Source organism: Xenia sp. Carnegie-2017, unplaced genomic scaffold (assembly GCF_021976095.1).
Source record: "Xenia sp. Carnegie-2017 unplaced genomic scaffold, XeniaSp_v1 HiC_scaffold_23, whole genome shotgun sequence".
In the NCBI taxonomy this organism is placed as follows: domain Eukaryota; kingdom Metazoa; phylum Cnidaria; class Anthozoa; order Malacalcyonacea; family Xeniidae; genus Xenia; species Xenia sp. Carnegie-2017.
In genome coordinates this window covers 8,483,089-8,510,723 of record NW_025813486.1, presented here as the reverse complement: position 1 = coordinate 8,510,723, position 27,635 = coordinate 8,483,089, and the positions used below count along the sequence as shown (strand labels likewise).

The following is a 27,635-nucleotide window of genomic DNA, read 5'->3' as shown; positions in this document are numbered from 1 at the left end:
AGACATTAATACACACAAATCAACATCAGGTTACATTTTTCAAATTGGTAATAGCACAGTCAGCTGGTCAAGCCGAAAACAAAGAACAGTTGCAAAGAGCACAACTGAAGCAGAATATGTAGCATTAAGTTACAGCACACAGGAAGCAATTTGGATTCAAAGATTACTTATGGACATTGGATTTGGAATGGAAGCACCAATTACAATATTTGATGATAATCAAGTACCATTGAAATTGCAAAGAGTGCTAAGTACCACAATCGTACTAAGCATATTGACATTTGTCATCATTTTGTCCGGGAACGAGTTCAGTCGAAAGAAGTCAGTATTGTTCACTGCTCATCTGATGAAATGAAAGCCGATATTCTAACGAAATTAAAGGATTACCAAAATTTAACTTTGAGAAATTGAGATCTTTGACTGGAGTCACCACAACATGACCAGTATAGTTTAACGATTTATGACTTTTCATTATTTTATTTCGGTTAAGAGTTATCAAGTGGGAGTGTTAACGAGTGATAACTTTCCCGCGTAAAGTTTACTAACAGGTCGTTGATTGGGTGATGATGTATTTAATTATGTTAGTTATTTAGAGGTGATATAAGCACATTGGCATTGTTGATTTATAGATGTAGAAGCACATATATTTTATTTTTTTGTATATTGTTGATTAAGCGTTTCAACATATATCGCTTTCGTTTCCTCGGTGGGTGAATGTTTAATAATTGGCTCCAATTCTGGTGAAATTTGTTACATGTTGGATTGCGTGGATGAACCTGATCGACAGTGTCCGAAATTTGAGTGTCTGACCTCGTTCTTTGGTACTTTGTGTCAAGTTCCTTCAGTTAAAACTGTTCATTCTCGCGTTTTTTTTCTGGAAGTTACCTGTTGTCTACGACTTACAAACATTGTGCTTACTTGTAGTCAAAGCGGTTATCTCTTATGATCATGTTGAAAAACTCAATATACCTATTTGTTTAAAACGAGAGTTGAAATATCTTTATTCTTAATATACTTCAGATGTCAAACAATCTTCTGTTAGACGTTTACATTAGTGATATTGAAAAACTGGAATTCTATTGGTAATATTTCGTAAACTTATTCACTTACTGACAAAATCAGAGAATAAAATTCGCAGTTATACATTTAAATATTCTTTTATCTTGCAATGTTGGTTCAACTTTTATTGTGATTAGCTAAGAGCCTACAAATAATTCCTAATGAATTTCCACCTTCAAACTAATGAAAATTATCTGTATTTGACGTCATTTTTAACGTGACAACTGACAAAACAAAACTTATTTTGGCGGAATCTTGCTTGATATTGTCTCTTGTTTTTTAAATTATTTTTTCTTGATTTACTAAGACTAACGAAGTAAAAACTTTTGGAAAGTTTTACAAACATCAGTCAACAGTGTTTTCATTGAAAATTTACGGGAAAAAGACGAAAGCATACTCAAAAATTATTTGATGTTGAAGCACGTAAAAAATGCTTCAGTATTTATAGCATAAAAGCTTCTGCTTTTATAAATGTATAACGAAACTTTTTCTGAATTCGGATTTTGCACGATTTCAAGAATCATGAGAAAAATTTTTATTAACGTGCTCAACTCATCAAATAATTGTTAATTATTAAGTAATAAGTATCAGTTAACTTAAAACGGCACACTTTCATTTGCTCAGAAAGATTTTTGCGAGCCACTTCTCTCCAGTGATAGATTTTGCGCTTCGTTAGCCACGGCAGTGGGAGTGTTAATAAATGAATGTTGCAAAACTTCGCAGAAAACAATTAATTTTAAATGAACAATACAACAAAGCTTTATTAGATGAGTACCCCCCGGAATTATCGATGTGTCAGCTACCGTTGGCTTTTATTTCCTTGTATAGTAGTAACTGTCACTCGTATCAGTTAGAAGATAAACAAAAATTATTGACTTCTTTAAAATGTCTTCATTATATAAATGCCAACGTTATCCCTTTTCAGGATTCATTTTGGTTATTTATACCAAGAACCAAGAACCAATGAAAAATCGCAATGATGCATTGGTGTGTTAAAAATTTTAGAGAATTTTTAGAAACTAGGCAAAATACATACTTTAAGACAATACGCCACTTTTGCAATTACCTTAAGACAGCACCGGGATTGAGTCATAAAAGTAATAAGCTAGTAAATGGGAAATGCTTTTATATTTTGAAAAAGCATTCTATTATTTCTAAATGACAAAATGACGATCCACTTTTCTTTTCCCAAGAAAGTATGTGCTTTATTTTTAAATGCACATTAAATGCTTTTTCCAATGCCTTTTCAAAAAACAATTTTTTTAAATTTGTGAAAGTCTTCCATAATTCTTTTCAGAGCACGCTCTTTGTTCGCATTTCGAAAAATTCATGAATGCACTTCAGTCATTTTTAGTAGCAAAAATAAAAAGTCAGTAATATATTGAAACACCGAGAACTCATACGAAATTATTTTTTGACATGGGTATAATCAAAAAGAATATATGATGAAGACCTGTTCATACGCCGAAAAGACAGGATATCTCATGTAGATGAACGATGGGTTTTCATCCAAAGATTTTCTGTATCAAGGAATCGTCGTTAAAATAGTCAGCAAGGATCTGTCCTGTTTACTGACAAATATAATCTGTTTATATTTGACAGCTAAAGAGAAATGGGAATGGTGCTTCTTCTAACTTCTGCTTTGGTGTAGCCATCAAAATAACGTAGGAGTTGTACTGTCATTAAAAGCATAGAATACAGGTCCCACCGTAATTCATCACCTATCGCACAATAAGAGAAGGTTTGTCTCCAACACTCCACGTTCAAAAAACAAATTTTTCGGTCGCAGAAAACAGAAACTTTTTTGGACGCCTGGAGATTTAGGTTAAAAAGTTTTTTTCTACTACATGATTTCTTAATGGAAATAATGCTGGGCATAAAACAGTGCTAAATCATTTTAAAAGAGAAAATATCAACACAGCTGCAACCGGAAATAACTTATGAGAAAATTGAATGCTGTAATTTTTAAAAAATTAAAAAATTAAATTAGCCAATTGCAGTTGAGAGTCGTTTTGATAATAATGGCGTATGCACAACTTCAAGGCATGCAGCATGGAAACAGAAAAATTTTTCAAGCAAATTGAAAAGTTCACGAATATTTTTCGGCATATTATCGTCTTTTTTAAAAGCTAAGTATGAATTTATGTAGAAAAATGATCCTATTTTTTATTGATATAATTATTATTTTGAATTCATGTTTGTTTTTTAGGTATTTTTACTTTATATGAAGGTATGTGTTCGTAACTGCGAAGATAGTTGCCTATCTTTGGTAAATATATAAAATATACATAGTCAATTAATACAAAATTTGCGGCGCACGGTCTGTTACAATGGAATGGGCCGAGTTTTCGTTTGTTTATACAATTTTGTGATTTATTGGGCCGCCTATGGTTGTATCAACGATGGTACTGGAATGGAATATGTTTATTTGATATTAGATTTATGTGAAGAATCGTTGGAGAAGTTTGTGGAGTATTTTACTTCACATGATCCTTGAAGAGCTCTTCTTGATATTCTCAAACAAATTCAGAGAGGATTAGCTAATCTTATAAGCGGTCCAAATCCTATTATTCATCGGGATTTAAAGCCTTCCAATGTTCTCCGATACTCTCAAGGTAAGTTTCTGATAGCAGATTTTGGGATTAGTCGACTGTTTAAGAATGGTTTGAGGACATATGAAAGCAGGGCTAACAGGGGAACTGAGTATTGGATTGCACCTGAATCTTATTGTGAAGATGAAGATACAGTTGATAAAGAACGTTACAAGAAAGAGTCTGATGTAATGGTCGGTATAGGAATATGACTATTTGCAAAGTACAAATAAATTTACTTTTTTGCATTTTTACATTGTTTATCATTTTAGAATGCTGGAATGGTGGCTTATTATGTTGGCACGAAAGGTAAACATCTTTTTGGAACTAAACGGCATATACTGGACAATATGTTGAATGGAAACCCTGTTGGCTTAGATCAAATCAAGGATGAAGCATTGAAAGACCTTTTGTTCTGGATGTTAAATCTACGACCTGAAGACAGACCTTGGGCGAATTTTGGTTCACTTGGCAGCATTATTTTTATTTTGTGAACGTAATGACTCACCAGTTGAATGAAACCAGTAGATGTAGATCTCAAGTTATACCAAAAACTAGTTTAGTTACAAAACCAAGCTGTTGCCGATGTTTCTTCACTGGTGATTTTCTCTTGACTCACACATTGGATTGTTGCTCATGTTTTTCATGAAAATAGATTCTTGGCTAAACTCAAGTTTCTTATGATTTGTTGAAATCCACTCTGGATTTCTATTACTTTACAGTCCAAGTGTTGTTTTACTTTCAGGTCATGAATTGCATCATTATCTACCAGCTCTTTGTACATTGCACGTTGTAACAAACATCCCTGGGTAGGTTGTCATCACAAACCACATAATCTGTGGGGCAAGTAACTTATTCTTGAGTTAACAATTCTTTAACAAAAGTGGAACATCCGGCATGAATTAGACTTTAACCACAAGATTGGGCATGAATTTGATAACAACAACTGTTCACATTTTTTTAAAAGTTTGCAAGATAAATATTAGAGCCCAACAAATAATTTTAAACATAGTTATAAACAATTTGGTTTTATGAAATTTATTAAGAGTGACGTTTTGTCTTTACTCAAGACATCTTCAGACTAATTAGGAAGTTAACAAGAATATAGATATATATAGAGCTATTTATATAGTTTGAGGTATCAGATTACTGTGAATGTGTAGGTGTGATGTGATGTATTATGTGATGTGTTTTTAGGGTGAGGTGTTGAAAATAGAAAAGCCTAAGAGGGATGGAGCTGCCTAGGGTGTAAAATGAAGGTTTTAGTTTGGAGATGAGGAGGCTTTTATGGATCATGAGGTTGAATGTGTAGCGGAGCAGGATGAGATGATTTTAAAATCGTCGGGCAAAGCAGGGTGGTGAAGGAGTTACTATGAGAAAGAATACTTGACATTAATGGGTTAGTATAGTGTTTTCCAGTTAAAGGAGAGAAAACGCTATACTAACCCATACAAAACCTTCACTTAACACCCAAAAGGCAGCTCCATCCCTCTTAAGCTTTTCTAGTCTCAACACCTCACCCTAACAATACATCACACTTACATCTCACAATACATCACATCACACCTACACATTCACAGTAATCTGAAACCTCAAACTATGTAAATAGCTCTATATATATCTATATTCTTCTTAACTTCCTAATTAGTCTGAAAATGTCTTGAGTAAAGACGAAACATCTTTCTTTTATTAAATTTCATAAAACCAAATTGTGTATGACTTTGTTTAAAATTATTTGTTGGGCTCTAATATTTATATTGAGAATCCATTTCCCGCCTAGCACTTCATTGGAAACAAGTTTGGAAGATACACCATACTCCCATAAAACTGCCTGTGTACCACCTCACACATCCCTTGTGACATTCTTATCTTTCAGATTGTTCATATGCCTGTTTTATGATATTGATATGCTTGATCTTAATATCACCAAAAAAGTTTTTAATGAAGAAGTAAGCTAACACCTGCTTTCATCTGACACAATAGAAATTATCTCACTGTACTTCATTATGAAATTCTATGTGTGCAAACTGCAGTAAAGAGTTAACATAGAGAATATATATAGGATCACCTTGGGGATCACCTTGTATTCTTTACATGCATGTAATAACTTATTTAGTACAAATAAAATTGAAAAAAGTAATCAATCATTGAATTAAACAAAATTCAATTTTATTTTCAAAATGTAACAACAGAACAAAATACATATGGCATTCCTGAGAAGCTGAAAGGTCTATATGCATTCTACGTGGATTGTACGCATAGATACACCAATATTTAACAAAAATATATAAAAAAATCAAAATTCCATGAAGAATACTTAGACATACGTGACTGGAATGCAATCTGGTAGAGTAAGTGGGATTGAAGTCTTTCCTCTTAATTGCACAGAGCCACTTCGCTACTGTGCTTGCCACCAGGGCGTACGTTTCATATCCTTCGTTGCTTCCATTGGCAAAATAAACGCACAACATAAAACCGAACTTTTTGTAATTTAACTCTTTGTAAACTATAGATTTCTATCGCGCTCTCGGAACAAAAATGGTGGCGAGAGACCCACGTGACCGTGTTTACCCAATCATCATGCAGAATGCAGAGAACAATACGTGTCCCAACCACAGAACTCATAATACACCAACTCTGCGGTCCCAACTCTTACATTTATAGAGCTCTGGATAGAATTAGCGTTGTGTTGATCTTCTCGTCGTCAATTTGAAAGTGCAAGTTTTGTGATTTAGTTACAAAACATGAATTTTGACAACATTTACTAGGGTAAGTTTACTTAAATGGTTTTTATCATGAAAAGAGCAAGGGAAAAGGTCAGAACTATTTTGAAACATTTATAGCAACAGCGCTGTGTAGTGTTTGCTACAAATTGTTTGCAATGTAAGTCGCATTTTAATCAGATTTATTTGATTGTATTATAATTTATCTGGGTGTATTATTACAGACTAGAAAGTATAAATGTAATAAATGTTTGGCTTCGGCGACTCGCCTAAAATTTAAAGAATTCCGGAAGTGTTAGCTTATTCCCAAATATTAAATATATTACCACATACTTTGGTTATACCTAGAAATTGTACGACAAATTGCCCGACAAGATAGCTGAAAGCCTTAATATTCTCCAACATAGTTTTAATCGCTTGCTGTGGACGTTTATGTTAACAAATACAATCGCAATTTGCGCGACCATATCGATGTAGTTCTGTAAGATGATTCATTGATCGAAATTTTACATGTTAAATACTTTAAGTTGTTGAACAAAGCACAGTTAATCATCATGATAAACTACTTTTGGGTCCCATTTAATCTGTTTACAAGCCAAATTGGGACATTTCTGTTATTTAAATGACCTCAATGCGAGCATACTTTTATTGATAATTTCCAACTCAATTTTTGTTTACTTTTTTAATATCGAAATCTGGGGCGGATTAAGGGGTAGGCAACTAAGGCACTTGCCAATAGTGAAATTCCTAAGTTGATCTCAGTTAGATTTTGTACTATAAAGATAGTAGAACAAAAAACACTTAAGTTAATTGTTATGTGGTTTGCAGACCAGTCAGTAATCAATTTAGTAATAGCTCTGCTGTTGATAGCAGTTCAATCATTGGAAAGTTATACCACACATTGTTTAAGATTTGATAAAACTAACATTCATTACATGAGAAGCTGTTTACTATAACCTGTGATTTTTAATTCTTATCTGATCCATAAAGCTTTTTATTTTGACAATTTGACTGAAATGGTATTAAACCTGAGTATTTCACCTACCTGAAATGTTGTCTCATGTCACATATTGTCCCCTTTTCTAACTGAACACCTCATGTAGAGTCGTCAAGGTGTGTTGATCTACGGCTCATACCAGATCGTTTGCCATAAATTCCAAAGGACTATTGATGTATGAAAAGCATTTTCTACAAAGTAAAAATGTGTTCCTATGTATGCAGATAAACCTTCAAATTTGGCATAACAGCAAATTATTTTTCATGATCACTTGGTAATTTTTCTGATGATCATTATAATTTCTAAACTAAATTATTTCAGATTTACATTTAAACGAGCTTTGATCATATGAAAAGATATTTATCATAACCAGTAAGCATGACACATAAGCCAATTTTAACATTCATGTAATTATATAATTAAAGACATGTTGGTTACATTCTGTTTGTACTGGCAAATACAATGCTAGTAGTGATTGCTATATAGCACACCTTGCATATACTTACAGAAGATAATAGTCTAGTAAAATGCCTAATAAATATTAACAGCATTAAGCTGTCCTTAATTGCAAACTTTCACTCTGATAATTTTTGCTTAATCTTTGGCAGAAAAAAATTTTGAGTTTTTTCTCAAAAGGTGAATCTGCTGGCACTGTTTGTGGAGATGGGTAAAGGGTTACAATAAACTTGCATGGTTTGAAGTCTGAGGTTTTCTACATCTTTAAACTGTCGTACCAAATTGTTGTACTAAATTTCTAACTTAACTCATTACATAGAGGTTTGAATAGGGGTCTCTGGAGTGGTCTATGTCTCACAACTTGGTAGAAATTTTTAAAGACAATATCTTTTTTGGAATAGCATTATTGTAAAATAAATTTTATGTTTCTAGACATGCTAATGAGCCATATATTTGGCATGATAATGAGCCTAAATATATGGCAAAACATTCAAGTATTGTTCACTTCAGTTGTTTTTTTTGAAAAAAAAAACGTGAGCAAAATGTGTTGTTGTTACGCAAAAACGATGCCGACAAAATTCATTTTGTATTGCTCTAAAACTCTGAAAATGGCATTTCCAAGTCTTTGAAATTCAAAATTTCCCAGGGAGAATGCCTCGGACCCCCCGAGGGGCGGAGCGCCTCCGACGTTTTATGATTGATGTTTGAAAAATCCTAGATCCGTATTGAGGCACTGATTTCAAAAATTGTTGTTATATAAGCAAGTTTTGGGGCCTTCGTTTTCACGAAAATCGTGATTTTAGCACTATACATATAGCTATTTCAACAAACTTACACTTTAACTTTGTAAGTGGTTTAAAATTATCAAGTAAAACACAATTTAGTAAAGAAGGCGTATAAGAAAAATAAAAAAGTTTTACTTCTCCCGCTTCGCCTAAATTTTTAAAGTGCATATCTCACAATTTTTTTTGCACTTTCGAAAGATTTGTAGATTGTAACAACCAGCACAATCAGTAGGCAATATTTGCGTGCCAACTGTTTGATGGACCTGCAAAGGCATGCATGTACTTCAAAATATATTATCACTTCACGACACTGAACTGAATTTAAGTACCGGTTATATTTTATCGATTTCAGCCAATTTAGATGCGGAGGTTAAAGTGTTTAAAATCGGGAGTTCTTCTGCAATCGTTTCAGTGAAGATTTCTTCTTCGATGATATTATCAGTTGAGTAGAGCATGATTTGCTTACCAAATCTTTTACCATCTTTTTAACCTATATACAGAATGAAACATTAAGGAAGCAACAAATAATTGCAACATGTATATCACTAACAAATCAGTTTTCATTTGCAGATGGTATCTTTTTACATACCCGTCGTTTCTCTCTAGATGTAGGATTTTTTGGTTCATTATCTTTTAGAAATATTGTTGGTTGAGCGGTTATTCCAAAATCATCTTTTTTGAGTCTTGGTGTATAATTCTTCGTCCCTGGGATTTCTACTTTGTATTTTTCGTAATCCACATCAGTAAAATGAACGTAACAAACAGCCGAATACTTATTCGGTGTCCATTGAGCGCGTTTTCTTGCAACAAAATTCACCAAGATTTTACGTCTTCGCTTCGCTTCAGGACGCTCATCACCGTAAAATGGTATACAGTGAAGAGAAATTCCTTCCGCAGAATTTGCTCGGTTTGAACAGCCGAAAACTGCACATATATCTGGCATTTTGATGCAGAGCCGGAGTAGATAAAGTAGAATTTATAGCAAATATCACAATTTCCTGTCCTTATGTTACGTCACATACTTCTCGATTCAGGCTCTCGTCAAGCAAATTAAACGCGCAGCAATTTTCTCTATTATTGCCCATTTTGGGAAAAGAAATGCATTTATCTCATAAACGAAGCCATCAATCAGAAAATTGTAAAATAACTTTCACAATGATCTTTTTACCTCAATCAGAAAATTAAAAAAAACTGTGGGATGAGCACTTTAACAATTTTTGTTAAACTTCATTTCCTACCTTACGTCCGCAAAGAAATTTTTGTAAACGAATTTTAGTGCTTTTTGACTAAATAACTAGTTCTATTTGTTAACTATAAACTAATAACTGATAGTGTACGTATTTTTAATGATTTATGTAGTTTTTGGACACTAAATGAATTTAACAAACTGCACTTGCTTCTCAGTCATCTTCTTCGAAGTTATCGTATGCGCCATAATCGTGCATAGGTTTCTGACCCATTTATCTCTTATCCATTTATCTTGAAGTTTATGAATAAATCATTGGGATGTAAAACATTGAGCACAAAACACATTTTTAAATCTCAAACATGTTTGATAATAATTAATATTAAATAATATTAAACATGCGTTATTATTTGAACTAAGGTTGTGAAACTACTTCATTTTGTGGCGATTTACTTGAAAGGCCGTACACATTTAAGCACTGCGTGCCTATTTTTTGTGTATCGACACCATGGTTAAAAATCATTTGTTGTCACATTATGATGAATATTAAGATGTTGATTACATTATGTAAAATATTTTATACATTTATAGTAAAATCAAATGCCTCCTTCTTTGACACTTAACAAGGACATTATATTTCTGAACTGGACTTACACCAATGGCACCGACTATATCTTTCGCTTTAAAATAAAAATAATTTAGACGTTGGAAATTTTTTTTTTTAACTTTAACTTTAATACGTTCAAATCATACGTACAAGGTTTTATACACAGTTCATAAGCAGAACTCTTGATTAACTTCAGGTCAGCTTGCCTCTAATCGTATCAGATATGTTTGGATAAATGAGCAAAATAATTATTCATTAATTTTTGTTGCTATCCTTTTCGTCCAAAATGCACATTTACTCTCAAATCTTATTGTATATTGGTGAAATCGGAGCAACTCTTATGCATTTCATTGTTTTAGTTTAACTCATCTCTAAATCTACTGACTTTATGCCCTTCAAAGAACTCAAGTTGAAACTGGGGATAAACAGTGACGAAAAAGACTTTAGAGACGGTGAAAATCCTGATTTTGAAGGTCAAGAGTGGTGCATGCTCATTTTTATATAACAAATCATTGAATGTGATTCACGTGAAACAGCTTTTTACTATCATGCATAAGTCGCAAAAATTTTCATGACGCTTGACATGTGATAATTTAATATTTATTATTGCTTTATTTACCATTTTTTCATTCGACAGATCTTGCATGCAATGGAAGTGTCCTCTGCAAGACTTTATGAAAGAACAAGTGAAGCCAGGAAAGAGCGTCGCAACCCTAATATTGACGGCAAGTAAAACTCATGCCTTGTTACTCACAAATGATAAGTAATTGAATGCAAACCTCTTATAAACTATTCAACATAAGCAAAATGACGAATGTTTAAGTGGTATGACAAAACACAACACACCGATGCATAGGTGAAGGTAAAGTAGAGTATGTAAGTAGAGGACAGAGGGAGGTGTCAGTGAGTGATGTGTACAGAGGAATACCAAGGAAATGCGCTAAAAGAGGACAAGAGGAACCTTTATGCTTTGATGCGTTGTTGCCTATTTTCTCGAGATGATTTATGACAAAGCAACAGAAAGATAAACATGTAAACATTTACTGTTGATATTTTACGCTTGTGTGCGAGGAAGTCATATATTCTGCATTTTTATGAGAAATAGACATGGCTATATAACGATAGGCTTTTAAACATTCGGACTAAAAAATGCATGATTTGAGAAATAAAGTATTTGTATTTTTTGCTTGTTATCGAAGCAATAATTCCACACTATAAAGACATTTCGTTTCCACTGGCGTAGCTAGCGAAAAACATTTGGTCGGGCTCACGAGGCGCCGCCATGGTTGTCGCCGAGCGAGAAAATTTTCCGAAATTAGACTCCCTAGAACGTCGGAAACGGCTATCTTAGAAAGCTAATGCGTGATATTTATGCAGGTAATAGAACCATTTTGGTTAATTTAATTTGCCGAAGGATCTTATAGTAAAGCAGAGAAACATTTCAAAAATAGTTGCAGATATGTGATTTATTTTCTCAACACCACATACATAAATAGATACCTATGTACATCTTGTAAAGAAACTTTGACAAAAGAACCGAAAAAGGCTAAGATTTGTCATCAACAACTATCAAAAGTTGTGATGACGTTCATTGTCGTGCTGCAATGACAATCATCATTGCCTGCATTAAAATGTTCCCGGAAAAATTCTCACATGCCATGGACGTAAGACATCATCAGCTTGCTATCAGCCATATATGAATACCTATTTGTATAAGAAAGCAAGTCTTGTGGTTTTTCATGTGGTTTTTCAATGGACTTCTTTACTACCTCATCATGCAATGTGTTGGCGTCTTCTTTTTCTGACAGTATGTCGTTGTGAATGTAAATCCTGCAAAGAGAACTAAAACGTCATCGGCTCATAGTATTTCTAAGATAATTTTTTACCCTCTTCAAACAAGAAAATCACCTCTCAACTGAAGCACTTGTAATTGACAAAACCCCATTTATCTTTAACAGTTTTACAATTTCTAGAATACTAGATTGAAGATGGAACTGAAAAATATATTTCAGTAGTTCATCGCACGAATCACAGTGAAAGTCTTTATCTCTGTAAATAAAACAAAGTTGGCTAACTAGCATTGGTATGTCAAACATATCACCATAACCTACTTTAGAAGATTTATCTTTTCTGAGGGCACTTCACCTTTTCACATCTTAAACACCCTAGGGTTAACAAAGTCTAAAAATCTAAAACGCTCCATATCCTGAAATCGCTCAGTCAGCATAGTCACAATTGTGTCAAGAATTTCAAAATACATTTGTTTGTAATTATGCCGTTGGTCGTTACTGGTGGTCCCACTTTCTCAACAGCCAGGTCGTACACCTGACAATATTCTGTATAATTTCTCGGAGAAGCAACAAAGGCCTTGAATCTGTCAACCCTACTCACTCCATAATGAAAGTCATTGTCCTTGTCTTGCAAGATAGAATAAAATATGATGACTTCTCAAGAATTCTCTGGAAAACAAATACCAAGAAACAAAACAAGAAGCCATTAAGGTAGCCAAGTAAACCAGTAACCTTACTTAACGTTTCATCATCCCAACCTATTGGATTATCAGTAAGATTTTCAAATATGTCTATCAGTTTCTCATAGTTAGAATGCAAGACATTGATGACATGAGCCCTATAATACCATCTTGTGTCACCAGGAGTAGGAAACTCAAGCCTATGGGATGATAGTAAAGCTTTTCTTTTGGGGGAATTGGTAAAGGTGCAGAAAGCACTAATATTAACAAAGAAAATCTTAACAGGTGAAATGGAGGATGCAGCTTGGCATAATACTAAATTTAGTCTATGAGCAGCACAGTGAACAAATTGAGCATAAGGATAATCCTGCTGAACTTGAGCTTGAACACCATTGAGATGACCAGACATAACAGATGCACCATCATAAGTCTGTCCAATAAATTTCTCTTTCACATTATTATATTGACTTAACTTACCCTTAACCTCTGATGATATAGCAGTTGCAGTCCCATCACAACTAACATCAACAAACCCAAGCTGTCTTTCAATGACACTTTCCCCTTTGTCCATTCGAACAATTACACTCAATTGTTCTTTGGTAGAACTATCAGTTGCCTCATCAACCTGTGTACTTAAGAAAATGCAGCAATCTATTTCCTTTAAAATCTCATCCTCTATTGTCTTATCAAGACAATCAATCAAATCATTCTGAATATCAGGAGAGACTCCAGTAAACTGCCCTCCCCCAGCAAGATGGGTTTCAGCAAGCCTGCCATGTAATTACATTTCAAAAACAGAATCCATCTTGGCAAAACTTTCAAGTAGCTCTCTATAATTTCCTCTATTCATGCTGCCACTAGATTCGTCATGCCCCCTAAATGCAAGCTCTTGCCTAGACAAGTATAAAACAGCTTATGTTATGGTTTTCAACATTTCCCTGTTTTGTCTTACCTCCTCGTTATGACGCTGAATCTCTTCACGTCTAGCTTGTGACATGAGACAGTCGACACGAGGCTGAAAACCGTAGGTCTTCCAGGTCTTGTAAGCACCCATGTGCGATTTTGTCTTCTCATGCTTCTTACAATCGGATAGGAAATTCTTCATGTTTTTGAATCCCGTCTGCGTCCATAAAGATGACGATCCAGGGCAAAACAAAAGACAAGGCGAACAGAACAATGCATTTTTTTCTGAGCTACCACAAAGCCAATCTTTCTTCGAGTACCAATTTTCCTGAAAGCTTCTATTGCCTGTAGTCGCTTGTAAATTTGGAATTGGCCGCTGCTTTACGAGTATATTTTGCTCGTTTGATTGTCGAACAGAAAATGGTTTCTTTTGTAGTTCACTTATTATATCGATTTCATTAGCCGAAGCCATTGTAATGAAAGTTATCACGATTTCCGATCGTATATTTCGAAAGCTCAAATTTCAAGTCACGCTTTTGAAAATGAGCCCGACTAGATGTTGTTAAACGTTTGAGCACAGAATAGATAACGCAGTGAACTCGACATTTGAATAACTGGAATGATAACCGAAGCCAAAAATTGAAGCCAAAATAATATTTGTTGTCATCATTCGTCATCACACGTCAGGCTCTAGTCTCTCGCGTGTTCATTTTATTTTTTTAAAATCATTTGTCCCTTGGTAATGGTAGAGTTCGGATCTTGATCAGAGCGTAAAAATAACGAAATTTTTGGAATGAAAAGGTTCACGGAAAGTGAATCAAAGTGATAAATCGAGAAGCAAGATGAGGTGAACTTAGTCGATCTGCTCTTACGCTGCGGTTTTCCTTTAAAACATATCAAAGTCTTTCAGGATATTCAATTATTGATATCGAGATGACAACCATTTAGTATTTCAAGTTTCAAGCACTATCAAAATCGATGAAAAATACAATCGCTCTGTAAAAAGTAAAAATGCGAGTTGTAGACTCAATATTTTTTATGAAACTGGATATTCAAGTTTCTTTTTTATTCGGAAAAACAGATCTTTAAATCCACTTAAATGACAAAAAAGACAAACACTGTCTGACACCGTTTGAAAGTTTACCTTCCGACGAAAGAAAAATTTATGCTTGAATATTTTCTCGTCATATTTTCTATTGTATTCTGTTTTTAGCAAACAGTGTAATTTTCAGTTGGCTTTTCCTCGTTACAAGTTGTAAGTTAAACGAACTCACTGTAGTAAAGTTTCAGCTGTAAAAAATAACCTTTTGCGAGGAGTTGGCCTCGTGTGTTGTTTGTCGTGATGTTGTTTATATGTTTATGCTTTTGCCATTTGTATTCAAATTTATATTGGCCGTGTATGTTTGGCACTCAGGGGAATGAAACTGACGTACAAACCGCGTGAATATTCGACTTTGAAGGACTCGAACTGACGTACAAACCGCGCAAGAGACTAGGACTTTGGCTTCAATTTTATATCTATAAAATGTATTGTCGTTATCATTCCAGATATATATATATATGGAGTTCACTGAGATAACGTAACAGAAGGGCCACTTAGCGAAAAATGCGGTCCTAAATTTTAATGCGCATGCGCTATGTCCGCCATGTTGGCAGCAAGATAAACTTGCTACACTAAATAAGGGTAACAATGTACAACTCAAAAATCTTGGCGATATTACTTGAAAAGTTGAAATGTTTATCCTGAGACGACCAAATCAAAGCAGTGGTTAATAAAGGTAATCAAGACCTACCCTCAGCATCGTGCTGAAATGGGAACATACAATCAACATATTTTTATGCTTTTTCATGTACAACCAATGTGTACAATTCTATCGAGACCTGTATGAGAAATGCTGTGCCGTGGCCGTGTGGTCAAGGTTATTCGTATTTATTTATTTGTAAAGAACGGAAGCGGAGAAGCGCTTAACGAACGTCTTTAAATCAGAAACAAGAAGGAACAATGTGAAATTTATCAACGGACGGGCTACACTTAAAAAGATATTTCGTATGACATTGGATTTGGTGCTTTAGAATTCAGACAAATTTAGTCATATCCGAACAATCAATAAATGTTCATTGAGAAATTGCAAACTTGTGCAATTGTATTTAATGCCAATGCCATATTGTGTTGGGAAAATTCTTATATTGTATGATTGAATCTAACTTCCAGATGCTCTTAACTATATGTTCCTTATATTTGTCATGTTTTAGATAATTTAAAGTATTGATTCCGTTGTAAGGAAATAAAATTGTCCTCTTGCTTCAATTAATATATATATATATTGTTATTTTCGGTTCGTCGCTGTCGCGGTATTAATTTTCAGATTAATTTTCAAGTTAAATATGCTGCACAAATATTCAGCCACACAGATGCTGCATCGATTTGCACATATTCATCAATTGGAGCACTACCACCATCAGCCTTGAGTACAGCTGAGTTGCTTTTCAAATTTGATTCGCTTTTCGATTGCATCAATAGTTCCACACTGAAATCAGCAAAAGAACAAAGAAGTGCAATAAGCAACAACAATAATCACATTGCTTTTCTTAAAGAAGCAATGTCCTTTATCCAGGGAATCAAAGTGGTAAAAGATGGTAAAAACATCACAGGCAGAATCAAATCACTTAAGGGATGGCTTATATCTATAAAGGCCATTATCTGTCTCAGGACCTGTCTTCATGCCTCATATAATTTTGCATTCTTGCTTGCCAGAAGATTAAACACAGATGCTTTAGAGAATTTTTTTGGAGCAATACACCAGCGAGGAAGTAATTCTGACAATCCACGCCAATACAATTTATCAGAGCTTTTCGAAAGGTTTTTTTTAGTTCACTTTTGACCTCTTCCAAAGGAAACTGTTCTAAAGGTATGGACACTCTGCTAACACAATTTTCAAAAAAAAGCCCAAACCATTTAGTATGCCACTTACCCATGCAAAAGCTCCAAGTAACTCACTGTTGATTGGTAAAAATGACTACCGAGAACAACATATTAGCAACAATTTATTGCTCAAAAATGCTGCTGCCTATGTTTCAGGATATTTGCTAAGCAAAGCTTTCAAAATCCACAGCTGTCTCCAATGTAAGAACGTTTTGACTTCAAATAACATAAACAATGATGGTAATTTGCTTTGCTATTTCAAGGCATATAAAGAATTCAACTTTGGTGGGGTGAATGCTCCTTCATCGTGCTATTTAAATTACATTATGCAACTTGAAGACACCTTCGTGGATTGCTTCTCAGTCACAACCAAAAATCTGAATGTTGGAAAGAGCATCTTGAAGAGTCTTAACATGATACCACTGCCATTCCGTACATGTTCGCAGTTTCCACTGCAATATTTGGTCAAACTTTTTTTAAGAATGCGAATTTATTGCGGCATCAAATTTGCAAATCGCAAGTTTTCCTCTTCTAATAAAAGATCGCGAAAGTACATTAAAGTCAAGCATTTGTAACATTCTACAAACTTACTACAAGGAAAAGTCCATAGAGAAAGTTGATGATCCTTTTCATTGTAACTCGCAATACAAGCATGACCATGATTGAATGTTGGCAAGTTGGCAAAAGCATCAGACCACAATAACAAATTTTGACTCTAAAACGTGTATTCTAACGATGCGATTCGACCTAAGTTGTCAAAATTACCTTCTTTGACATTGCTCGTGATAGCATACGCAAAACAAAAATGGAATAGCCATATAATTGTCGAGGACGCGCTGAACTGTTTCTCATTACTATATTTTCTATTACGAACTTGCTGGAGTTATCTTGCTGCCAACATGGCGGCGATGCCTGATTGCGGGCTAAAAGTTGACAACAAAATCTTCAAAGGGTTCCGACGACAGTGGCCCTTCTGTTACGTTTCTATTCTGTGGTTTGAGTGTATTCACAGCTACTCTCAACCAATCAGATTACAGATACTCCCACTATAGATTTTACTACTTGGTCGGGCTGAATTTTCAGAGCCCGACTAGATGTTGCGAAACAGCGCATTTGAGTTTGCTTGGTTGCTGTCAACCAATCAGATTGCAGATAATCCCACTATAGATTTTACTACTTGGTCGGGCTGAATTTTCAGAGCCCAAATAAACTGCGTAATGCCTGGCACTAGAAATGCACTAGTCATTGTTGCTAAGTAACGTTTAAAAATATGATAATTTTGCTAATAACGACGCAATTTGACAAATATTACACTAATAGACTGTGGATTATTCCAAAAAGAGTCGCAGAATTTAAAGTTTTCGCAAATCCCATTTTAAAGAAAACAAATTTTTCATTTTTGGGAAAATATTTGGTCGGGCTGGGCCCAACCAGCCAGACCGCTAGCTACGCCACTGTTCGTTTCATATTATATACATTTTACGCATACTTTTCAAATTTGAAAATGACGTGGAGCAATGAGCATGCATCACAACAGAGGTCAGACAATAATGTCAATAATGAAATATCGAATTTTCTGAGTAGCAGCAAGTTTAAAAAACTTATAAAATAGCGACGATTTTTTAAAAGCAAACATGTTTCTACGTTAACAAAATGCCATCTTCAGTACGAAATGATTAGTGTTACGAAATATGATACAGTATAGGAAGATACGATATGAATAGATTGTTTACACTGAATGGGAATGAGATATAATTAAAAGGCGTTTTAATGGTTTTATCTTGAAAGTCGCTAGCTTCCATTGCACGATATATTGTACATCCTCTAGATTTGAATCGGACTCCTTTCGAGCAACTTTATTCTTAATTCAGACGACTGACACTTAACAATTACTTGTTCTCGAAAAGTGATCTACAAAACTAAAATTTTCTGTGTTTTGTCTCAGCTTGATCACGAATTGATCGATATGTAGTATTATTTACATATAGACAAATCTAAAAATCCTATCTGTTATTTTATGATTACAGATAAACTGCACCGCAATTGGCTAATTACAATGGAGAAATATCTCAAAGTGTAGTTTTACAATCTATATTACATGGTTTTTATGGGTTTGATTTGAGTCCACCACTTTCGCTACTTATATTTTCGTATGCATGTCGCGTGGTACAAACTGTACACATTGCGTATATTTTCACAGCTCTATCATATATTCTTATATAGCGTTGACTGTTTTTGCTTGAAACATTTCGAGTATTCTTTTGGCAATTTGATGATACAAATATCTTTTTTAATTTTGTGATAAATGGTAGTGGTTCTGTTAGTTATATAGTTGATAGCTTCTACAGTCAATCATAATCGACTTAAGAAAATGTGAATAATGTTTCACAGTTTCTAGTACCACGTGATATGCAAAATATCACTCGTGTTTTCTAAGCAAACTTCCTTGTAATTTGCAGTAAGATTGTCTCAAATGTTGTTGACATTGCTCCATAGAAAGAAGGAATGAATATCATTCACAGAATGTGTGTATGTATGTAAATGAAAATGACACAAAAAGAGCACTTTTCAAGAATAAGAGGTAAACATAGAGTAGAGTATGGCCCTGTTTACATGAGACCGGAACGAAGTCAAACCGCGATATCAGATTGTGTCGGTCATAATGTTATATACGGTCTGAACTTGTACTGCCTGCTGAACCGATCCGACTGAGTTCAGAACGGTATGAATTGAAACCGGCATCAATGTAAACTCAAATTACTGTTCAGACCGGTCTGAAATGGCATCAACGCACGCGCACAAAAGTAAATTACAAAAGCAAAATGGCTAGCAAGCGTAAAACTAGCCTGCAAACGAGGCATTGCGCGAATGAGGAACAAATTCTGATTTTCAATCCTGTTTGACTTCTTTACGATCTCATGTAAACAGGGCCTTTGTAGATAGGGTGAAGGCAATTATCAGTTATGTTCACAGTAAGAAGCGTGGGCACAAACCAAAGAATAGGAGGTGTATGAATACACTGAAGGAAGACAAGAGGAGCCTCTACTTGTTTATCATCATGAATAACGAAGTCTTAGCTTTAGTTAGGAAAGTGCTCATTTTTAGCAAATTTCTTTTCAAACACTATCTATTTATACTGTTTGGGTGCAACGGAGAAGAGGTATCATGATCTAGAATGTAGAGGAATGAGTAATGAGGTTACACGAACTAGAAGTTCAGATTGATGTAGAGTGTATGTGGTTGGGTTGGAGAAAAAAGTCCTTTGTGTTAAATGCCAAAATAGTTTTAACTAAATGAAAAGAAAGGCTTAAAAAACAGTACAACTCCAACCCTGTTGTATATTTTTGAGATAGCGGTAATGGGAATAAGACAGATGGCGGAGCATGGAGGTTGGACAAGTAAAGACTCTTTAATCTGTCATTTCATTAAAAGTTTTGTAACAAAGATTAGGGACTTTATCTAAAAGGCAAAAGAGTGAAAAAATCTTTTGTTGAAACAAAGCCGTTTTGTTATATCTTCCACTATAAATTTATACTTAAGCATAAGAAATAGCTACATGCTTCAAAACTTTAATTTTTCTACACTAAAAACCATTTTGTAAGCATTGCGTTGTTTAAACGAAAGTGCAATATTAGATTAAAAACAACATTTTACTGTTTTGCTTGCTTTTAATCTTAACAGATATATGTTTGCACGATTGATTAATTTTTGACAACTTTTTGATTGGTGCTAAGATTTTACAAAAATTTAAAGTCGTTATCAAATTTTAACCATATGTGAGTAAATTTGAGGTACCTATTCTCATGAATTTGATTAGTTTTGTTGCACTCACCTCTGAATGTGATAATTTTATGTCATTTGAAGATTGGCAGTTACAAAGGTGGGCATATCTTGGTCATTCAGTTCAGCATGGAAGTCTGTTGTCAGAATTGTGTTATCCAGGAGCAGACATTAAATATGTGGGCAATGTACGTGTAATTTTCTCGGAGAAATTTTCCCTCGGCGAAGGAAGTAATGAAACCCGTGTTTTTCTTGGACTGACAAAGGATGGTTATGGTAAAGCAGTGAAACGAATACGTAGAGATAACTTTCTCCAGCCTGCACTGTATGAAAAGAAAATTTTAAATGAGTTCAATGCAAAAAATTCGCAATATATTGTGAAATATTACTTTATTGAGGAGGATACTGGATCAGAATATGTTTATTTGATCTTAGACTTATGTGAGGAATCACTGGAGAAGTTTGTGAAAGATTCTAATATACATTATCTTCAAAAAGCTCTTCCCGATATTCTTAGACAAATTTTGAATGGATTAGCTGATCTTCATAGTGGCCCATGTCCTATTCTTCATCGGGATTTGAAGCCTTCCAATGTTCTCCGTGACGTAGACGGCAAATTTCTAATAGTTGATTTTGGCATTAGTCGAATATTGAAGAATGGATCTGAAACACACAAAAGCATTTGTAACCGGGGAACTCAATATTGGATTGCTCCTGAAGCATATTGTGAAACCGAAGATTCAAATGAAGCACGTTACAAAAAAAAGTCTGATGTATATGTAAGTGTAAGAATGTTAACATTTACCAAACTCACAGCGAAATTTTATTTTTTGGGAGTTCAATTTTGCTGTTAACGTTACATTTTTTATTATCTTAGAATGCAGGAATGGTGGCATATTATGTTGCAACAAAAGGGAAACATCCTTTTGGAACTAAACGACATAGATTGGACAATATGTTGAATGGGGAACCTGTTGGCTTGGACGAAATCAAGGATGAAACATTAAAAGACCTTCTGTCGTGGATGTTAAGACTACAACCAGAAGAAAGACCATCTGCCAACGAAGCCTTGAAACATCCATTTCTTATGTCGGATGACGAGAAATTTTACTTTTTATGTAAAGTTGGTGTCTTACAGTCGATTAAAACAAATGATCCTCAATCTAGTATCGTCCAACAATTGAATATTGAATCTTCAAATTGGAAAAGTCAAATGGATAACGATGTTTATGAATATTTGGTAAATGGAAGAGAGTATGGATCTTCATGGACAGAATGCTTAAGGCTCATTCAAAATATTGGCATGCATTGGAACGATCGACCACGACCTCTACCACAACCAGAACCATTTTATAAGATTGGTGATCACAAGACATATTTTCTCAAAACATTCCCTAATCTTTCTGTTCGGGTGCACGCAGCGTTCAGGTCGAATAAAAAGTTGAAAAACGATCTAGTACTAAAGGGTAAGCATATTAGGTTGAATTTTTCACCATAGCTAGTTAAATTATATACTTTTTGTGTAATACGTTAAATCAAATAATGTTTTTACATTAACACCATTTGTCGGTTAATCATTTTTTATTTAAGTTGTGTTGAAAGATCTTTATCCTCATTATTTCGTTAATTCTTGTCTTAAGTTGTATTTATCGCTATCTTTATGAATATCTTTAATATATTATCAGCCATTGTTGTCCTTATTATTATTTTTACTCTTATTCTTGTTATTACATATGTCTTGAACTGGAAATTAATACCCAGCATTGTATATATACAGAAGACAATCTAAATTTTATTACAATATGTTCATTATTATAGATAAGGATGATGATGTCAAAGAAAACATTAATACGTATGGGAATGAAATGTCCGCTATTTCAGATAAAGAAACTTCTGTTATTGATAATTCACATATCGTCAAAGATACGGTTGAGGCAGGGCAAGGTGAAAACAAAATTCTTTTTCTTGATGTTAATATTATTAATTTTTATGTATATATGCCGTACGATTTTCTATAGACTTGACTTGTTTTAATGTTTATTGATCGTGATCCCAGTCTCCCAGAAGATGAATGTAGTTTACATTTCTCCTCAACGTTTTTAGTTAATTGCCGGAACACTTCGCAACTTTCAAGTGAATTAACTGTCATCATCAACTTGTTTACTGGTCAAGACTTTTTAACCTTGTATTATACTGTATGGAAAGGAAAGCACGTTGTAATTAGTAATTTAAGTAGCATGTGAAATGCAAAAATGGTTTAAAATTACGTTTTCAGAGGAGTATTGTTAGGCTCAGAATGAGTATAAATGTTGTTAGGTTGTAAGAATTGCATGGTCGCGGACGTTAGTACGAAATTGAGCATCTTCACTTTGAGAAAAATACTGGCCTATATTAAAAGTGGTTGTAACCATTATAAAATGGTTATTTTGTCCATATAAACATCGCATAAACAAGTATAAACAGTTAAAATAACCAATTAATTTTTGGTAGAAGCCTTCATAACCCAATTTTAACTGGTTGTCCTCGTTGCATCCAGAAAGACGTATTTTTGGTTGTTTATTGAAGCGCTTTACTCTATTTTTAGTTTGTTTGTTTTTCATTCTAGTGTATTTTTATATGCGCTGAATTTCTTCTTTATGATGCTTCCTTTTCTGATCAAACTGTAACTTCGTTGTTAAAAGAGAGATGTGTTGATCCGAGTGAAGTTGCTAATGCACGCATACACGAAATATTAGCCTGCCAACTAATACTGGTGTTTCAAAACATAAGATAAATAACTTTTATAATACTATACTTTGGCATATTCAAGCGCTTGAGATATTTGAAAACTCGGGAGATGTTGCAGGAAACGTAATATTAACTGTAGCAAGTAGGAGGAGATCTGAGCTGACTTAACAAGAGTATCATCGGATAGGGAAAATGAAAAGTTCACCTTTACAGATCTAGTTGAAGCTTTGCGAGCCTCGATATAACGAAATCTACTATTACAAACTGATAAAAAGGAAAGAGAGAGAGTGTATTGAAAGAAAAGAAAGAAAACTACTATTAACCAAAGTCCAAACAAGACAGTGAGTGTACTGTGACAAAAACCACAGGTCCATAGATTCTGACAAAGTCTTGAGTGTCAGAGAGCGTGAAAAGATCTTAATGGCAAAACGACGCTGTTTTAATTGCACAGGGGAAAACCATAGAGCAAAAAATTGCAAGAGTCAGATTCACTGCTTTGTCTGTAAAAGGAAGCACCATACTTCTATATGTGATCAGCAGGACAATACTCAATAACTGGTGTGTTATCCTAATTTGAAGAATGTTGTTTATCCAACTGTGGTAGTAACAATCAAAGGAATAAATGTCGAGCTCTTTTAGACACTAGATATGGTAGTTCCTTTGCATGAAGCAACTTGGTAAATACAATCAAAGAAGAAGCAATAAGGCAAGAATATAAATCCATCAAGATGATGTTTCATACAGCTACTAAAAGGGTCAATATTTATCAAGTCAAAAAAGCAGATGTAGAGGGAAAATTCAAAATGACATGTGAGGTGAATCAAATCGAAAAGAATGTATTGAGGATTTTACGAAACCCCAAGTATAAACAGTGGATTGAGCATTATGAGCACTTAAGAGTTTTAGACATGCACGATTATGATGAAAAGCAGCTTTTGCCGGTTCACCTCATTTTTGGGGCGAGTGCAATCTCCAGAATCAAGACACCAGAGTTGGAGATGATGGGACGCCAGTTGGTGAGAGGACAATGTTAGGATGGACGATAGTGTCACCGGGATGAGAGACAAACCCTTCCTACTTAATTACAAAAACCCCTCATGAAGATTAAAAGCATTTTGTAGTTTGGATGTGTTAGGCTTAGACGACAGTGCAGAAGGGGATCAAGGAATTTTGTATCAAGAGTTTAAAGAACAGCTGACAATGCGAAGCAAATGGTCAGTATGAAAATTCACCTCCATGGAGGGCTAATCACCCAGAATTGCCAACGAACTATCAGGTTGCCAAGCGGAGGTCAATCCTTGACAAACCGATTGGAAAAACAGCCTGAAATGATGGAAACTTATCACAATATCATAGTAAATAAACTTGATAAAGGAGTGGTTAAAATGGCGAGTGAGAAACTATAAAGAAGTTGTGAACATTATCTTCTGCAAAATCCTTGTCTTACGTGAGAAAGCCAAGTCTACGAAAGTAAGGATCGTTTATGATGCTTCAGAAAAAAAATCAATGAAAGGTCTCCTTCATTGAATGATTGCTTGGCATTAGATACCAACTGCAACGAAGAATTTTAGATGTACTCTTGCGTAGTCGAATGAGACCGATTCTTTTAGTAGGCGATACCAAACAAGCATTCTTACATATAGTTATCAGAGAGATTGATCAAGACGTAATGAGAGTCTTATGGATAAATGATCAGCAACAAAAAGAGATGGTTGTACATCGTATGACTCGAGCGATGTTCGGACGTGGTCCGGCCCATTTTAACTTGAAGTAACTTTAAATGTTCACATAGAGAAGTTTGTACAGAAATATCTAAAGTGTGTCGAAGAATTATCTGACGGCACTTAGGTAGATGGTATAAATATTGGTGGTGATTCAGTGGAAGAGACTATAGAGAGCTCAAACAGCAATCAAAAGAGATTCTCGGCAAGGGGAAATTTTTTCTGCACAAATGGCATTCCAGTGCAAATGAAGTTGAACACGATAAGGTAGAGGACGGGGAATCTAGCTATGCTAAAGATACTTTAGGAACTAAATGTTCAGAAACTGAACTTCTCGGACTGGTATGGAACAGCTTGAAGATACTTTGTCTATATCACCACCAAAACAAAATGTTCAAATGACCAAGCGAACGGTTCTGCAAAGGATAACAAAACTTTACGACCCGTTAGGTGTTGCAGCTCTGTACCTTCTCATAGCAAAAGTAATCTTTCAAGATATCTGTGATCGGAAAATTGCATGGGATGCACAGTTACCGGAAGGTATCAGGAAGCGTTAGGAAAAATGATGGAGTTTGCCAAGTGAGTTAAATATTCCAAGAAGCATTCCTTGGATAGGCGTATGGACTACAGCAATTTACATTCATGGATTTTCCGATGCGAGTATCTTGGAATGCTGTGCAGCGGTGTATGTGGTGTCAAAACAATGCAAAGTGGTTTCGCAAGGGCTGTTGATATAAAAGGCAAGATGTGCAAAACGCGAATTAACTATTCCACGATTGGAACTTGTAAGTTGTCATTTTGTTTCCAACCTGGTGGACAAAACGCAGAAAGTCCACTGTTATTTCTCTGTTGAAGCTGTTTACGCGTAAACTGATTCAACCGTCTGTCTACAATGGATCAACGGTAGAGGCAACTACAAGCGGTTTGTTTCAAATCGTGTGAAAAAAATAACGAGAAACAAATTGAGTGGAAGCAAGTGCGAACCTACGAAAATCAAAAGTAATGAAGATATCCATTCCAAAAGAGATCGATTTCATTGATCATATGCTGGAAAAGTATGTCCTGTCCAAAACTGTACGAGCTCTAGCATGGTGTAAGAAATTCATTGACAACTTAGTTAGTAATAAGAAAACAATTGGTGCTTTATTGAAAGAAGAAACTCAGGCGATAATGAAGTTACTGATCAAACAAGCTCAAGCTGAGAACGAGGTGATGGAGAATTTCAAAGACAATTCTGTCAAACCTAATATTAAAAAAGATCAAGACGTAATATACATGTGTAAGGGAAGAATTTAAGGAGAATATCCGGTGTATCTTCCAGCAAAGCATTTATCATCTAAGAGCGTTGTAAGACGAGCTCATATACTAACCTTACACGGGGTAGTGGGACTTATCACGATGAAATATGACATGAAATATGAAATAAACCTTATGACTTATTAATTACGTTTACGTGAACAAGAAACGACTGAAAACTTTAAAGAAAAGTATATTTTAATTAACATAAATTAAAAAAGAGGGAGTGTGTCGTGAATGTTAGCACATTCTAGTAAAAACTATAAGGTCAGGGAACTTATTATGTTAAGTTTAATTGAGAGATGATGGTGGGTTGTTTTTGTAAAAGAGTTGTGATGTGAATGATGTGATTTTGGAGAGATCAACAATAAAACCTTATTAGTTAACTTCAATTCGGGATTCATCAAACTATCTGTGGGAATCGAACGACATACACCTCAAAATATTTTTTTGCATTCAGTGAATTTGAGCTACTTCTGGGGCACGGGCGAAACTATAACAGTAAGCGGGGGGGGGATGAATATTCATATATTCAGCTCTGCCCTGCTGATTTCTTTTGAAATTATAGTCGTTAATTATATTTTTTTCAAAATTCCATAATGCAGTACTTTTATGTCATTTTAAGAACTGCAATTACAAGAGTGGAACTTTTTTGGTGAATCAACAAAGCATAGAAAAATGTTTTTAAAATTGTGTGAATATGGAGCCAGTGCCTTTAGAAAGGTTAAACATGTGGGCGATGTACGTGTAATTTTCTCAGACGAGTTTTGCATCGGCAGAGGAAACGATGGAACACGTGTATTTCTTGGACTGAGAAACGATGGTTACGGCAAAGCTGTGAAACGCATACGTCGAGATAACTTCATCGATCTAACACGCCGAGAAAAGGAAATTTTGAATGAACTCAACGCAAAGGAATCAAAATATATTGTGAACTATTCATACTTAGAGGAAGACAATGACACGGAATATGTCTATTTAATATTAGACTTATGCGAGGAATCGTTGGAGAGTTTTGTAAAGTCTTCTACTTTGTCTGATCTTCAAAAAGTTCTTCCCGAAATTCTCAGACCAATTTTGCAAGGATTAGCTTATCTTCATAGTGGCCCGCAACCTATTCTTCATTGCAATCTAAAGCCTTCCAATGTTCTCCGAGACTCACAAGGCAAATTTCTCATAGCTGATTTTGGCATAAAAGCCAAGGCTAATGTGGGAACTGAGTTTTGGTATTCTCCTGAATCCTATTGTAAAGAAGAAGATTCGTTTGATAAAGCTCGTTACAAAACAAAGTCGGATGTAATGGTGAGTGTGGGAATTTACTGCATCCTTAATTTGATTTTTTCTTAAGTCATTTTCGGAGTTTCGAGAAAATGAGAAATGAGCTGATATAATTTTAAGAACAGCCAAACTT

General features: G+C 34.7%; 2 protein-coding genes across 6 annotated transcripts in view; one reads left to right on the top strand and one right to left on the bottom strand.

Moving 5' to 3' along the window:
• LOC124449820 overlaps nt 1-27,635 on the top strand; it is a 67,316-nt gene that overhangs the window by 11,095 nt on the left and 28,586 nt on the right. For 2 of the 5 annotated variants that reach the window (XM_047000731.1, XM_047000728.1), the window contains exons 1-7: nt 6,292-6,419; nt 10,764-10,877; nt 11,042-11,129; nt 20,565-21,259; nt 21,358-21,946; nt 22,299-22,424; nt 26,850-27,526. In XM_047000731.1, the coding sequence (XP_046856687.1) occupies nt 11,054-11,129; nt 20,565-21,259; nt 21,358-21,946; nt 22,299-22,424; nt 26,850-27,526 (2,163 nt within the window). In that variant the 5' untranslated portion in view covers nt 6,292-6,419; nt 10,764-10,877; nt 11,042-11,053. Of the gene's footprint in view, nt 1-6,291; nt 6,420-10,763; nt 10,878-11,041; nt 11,130-19,042; nt 19,282-20,564; nt 21,260-21,357; nt 21,947-22,298; nt 22,425-26,849; nt 27,527-27,635 lie in introns of those variants that run through there. The other 3 variants (XM_047000730.1, XM_047000729.1, XM_047000733.1) reach the window with 3 other exon arrangements.
• On the bottom strand, nt 8,991-9,554 carry LOC124449040 (THAP domain-containing protein 5-like). Its single transcript, XM_046999983.1, has 2 exons — nt 9,201-9,554; nt 8,991-9,101 (listed from the first exon to the last, which is right to left on the bottom strand). Exons 1-2 carry the CDS (start codon nt 9,552-9,554, stop codon nt 8,991-8,993), a joined length of 465 nt encoding a protein of 154 aa, XP_046855939.1.